Source organism: Myotis brandtii, unplaced genomic scaffold (assembly GCF_000412655.1).
Source record: "Myotis brandtii unplaced genomic scaffold, ASM41265v1 scaffold244, whole genome shotgun sequence".
In the NCBI taxonomy this organism is placed as follows: Eukaryota; Metazoa; Chordata; class Mammalia; order Chiroptera; family Vespertilionidae; genus Myotis; species Myotis brandtii.
In genome coordinates this window covers 154,959-157,309 of record NW_005359225.1, presented here as the reverse complement: position 1 = coordinate 157,309, position 2,351 = coordinate 154,959, and the positions used below count along the sequence as shown (strand labels likewise).

Genomic DNA, 2,351 nt, shown 5'->3' with positions numbered 1-2,351 from the left:
ATATATATATATATATATATATATATATATACACACACAAACTTGCAAAACCCTAAGCTCACACATCTTACAATGGGAAATAAGAAACTTTTCCATTTGTTCTGACTTTAAATAAATATCATTAATCTCTTTAAAGACTAACATTTGGAACTGAAGCCAAGATAAAGGCTTATCAGGTAAGAAGGGCTCTCCTAAATCCTAAGTTTAAATTTACAGCAGAATTCGGCATTCTGCTGCAGAAGCTGAAAGCTACTGAACTCATTTAATTGGTTTCCAATTCTGCCAACTGAAACAGTTTCATGAGTACAAATTTTGTGTGAATATATATAGTATATATACACGTATATATCATCTACCTTATATGAAATGCCAGCAAGTTGGCCTTTTTAAGAGCAATGAAATCAACCTCTGACTAATTTTACTTTGATGAAGTGAAATTATGAAAATAAAAGTTCATATAAGTTCTTTGCTAATCAAAGTATTAAAAAACAATGAAAATCCTTGGGATTCTAAAGAAAATGATTATGCACCTGATCTGCTCTAATTACATAATGATGAAAGAATGCTACCAAATTTTAAAAATTCAAATTTCTATTAGAGTTAACAATTATTTAATTAGAGCCAAATACAATTACACCACAGAATACATAATTCTCCATTGCTGTGGCTGCAGAAGGCCATATATTTTTCCAATTATGGCCTCAAACTCTGCCAGATCTGTTAAAGTGTATTCTTAGCATCACACTCAAAAGTACAATGAGTCCAAACCAACGGTTCTCAACCTGTGGTTCGCGACCTCTTTGGCGGTCAAACGACCCTTTCACAGGGGTCGTTTAAGACCATCCTGCATATCAGATATTTACATTACAATTCATAACAGTAGCAACATTACAGTTATGAAGTAGCCATGGAAATAATTTTATGGTTGGGTCACAACATGAGGAACTGTATTTAAAGGGCCAGAAGGTTGAGAACCACTGGTCCAAACCAACCTTGATGAGAAGAAGTTGACACCGAAGATAGGCAGCCGAGAAGTCAGCTACTCCTGCCAATTCAGACTGAAGTTCTCCAAGTCTTTGCAGATCCCTATAGTAAACAAAACAACAGCCAAACATAGGACAAGGATAGTAACAGCAACATAAAAGTCACGTCAAAGCATTTTACCATTTTACACCTAGTAAACTGGTCATAAATTTTAAAACAGCATCCAATGCTGGAGTGGTTATAATGAAGTGGTTCACTCACACTGGATAGTAGATTAAGCTGATATAATTCTTTGGAAAGTGAAATTGTACTCTGTTATAAAAGTCACACATATAGTCAAATATTTTGATCGGTAGCTTTATGCTAAGAAGTAATTCTAAGGAAAATCTTCAATAGAAATGAAATGCTCCATGCCTCATAATACTCATTGTGTGATTATAGTAAAAATCCAGTAACTAGTTAAATATTCAATGGTAGAGGAATTTTAAACATTACTATATTTCCAGTCAATGAAATAAATACTCTATAACCATTAAAATATAAAATGGTAATAAAATATATGATCTCAACCATGTAAAAGCTATATATAGGCGGGAAATAGAGCAAAGTGGTTTTCTGGATAGAAGTATTCAGGGGCTTTTTAGTGCCTACTCCCAACTAGGCTTTATTTTCCAAGTGTTTTATACGATGGACAAGTATTTTTTGTATCACCAGGGAAAAAAAATCTGCCTGTAGACAAGAAAAGAGAAAGTGACACACAGATAAAATAGTTGTATTGGGGGCTGAGATTACTAATTTAAAACTTTCAATTTTTAGAATAGATAATACATATCTAGCTATAGAATTATACTGGTAGAATATAGAATTCAAAAGATACTAAAGGAGATATACAATTAAATTAGCCACCTTCCTATACCTGTGCACTGCTAACAAGTACACCCTTTCCAGAGGAACCACTGTTACCAATTTCTTTTCAGTTCTTCTAGTAATATCCTATACATTTACAAAAAGTATTGTTTTTCTTTTCTTTCTTCTTCTCTTTTGGGGAGGGGTATGTACATGTGAGAAACAGACCCCTTACAATCCATCTCAGCAAGAATTCAAAAAATGCTACTTTATTTTTTAATGGCATTATCAAAATTTCATACAGAAATAATAACTGTTAGAAATGAAGATTTGGGTCATGAAGGAAGTTAACTGTTTCAGGGCTGGCATAATATATTACGATTCATAGTAGCCTGTACATAGGACTAAGCCCCTCCCTATAATCTCAGGCAATTTTCTTTTTTTTTTTTTTTTTTTTTTTTAAATTTTTTGTTTTTTTTTTTTTGGTTTTTTTTTTTTTTTTTTTCTGTTTTTTTTTTTTT

At 32.3% G+C, this 2,351-nt stretch overlaps 1 protein-coding gene and 1 long non-coding RNA gene across 3 annotated transcripts in view; one reads left to right on the top strand and one right to left on the bottom strand.

Moving 5' to 3' along the window:
- INTS4 (integrator complex subunit 4) overlaps positions 1 to 2,351 on the bottom strand; it is an 85,614-nt gene that overhangs the window by 24,768 nt on the left and 58,495 nt on the right. For both annotated transcript variants that reach the window (XM_005867024.2, XM_005867026.2), the window contains exon 16: positions 993 to 1,086. In XM_005867024.2, the coding sequence (XP_005867086.1) occupies positions 993 to 1,086 (94 nt within the window). The remainder of the gene's footprint in view (positions 1 to 992; positions 1,087 to 2,351) is intronic.
- The window catches only part of LOC106726245, a 16,789-nt gene that overhangs the window by 2,424 nt on the left and 12,014 nt on the right, over positions 1 to 2,351 (top strand). The window lies entirely within an intron of this gene.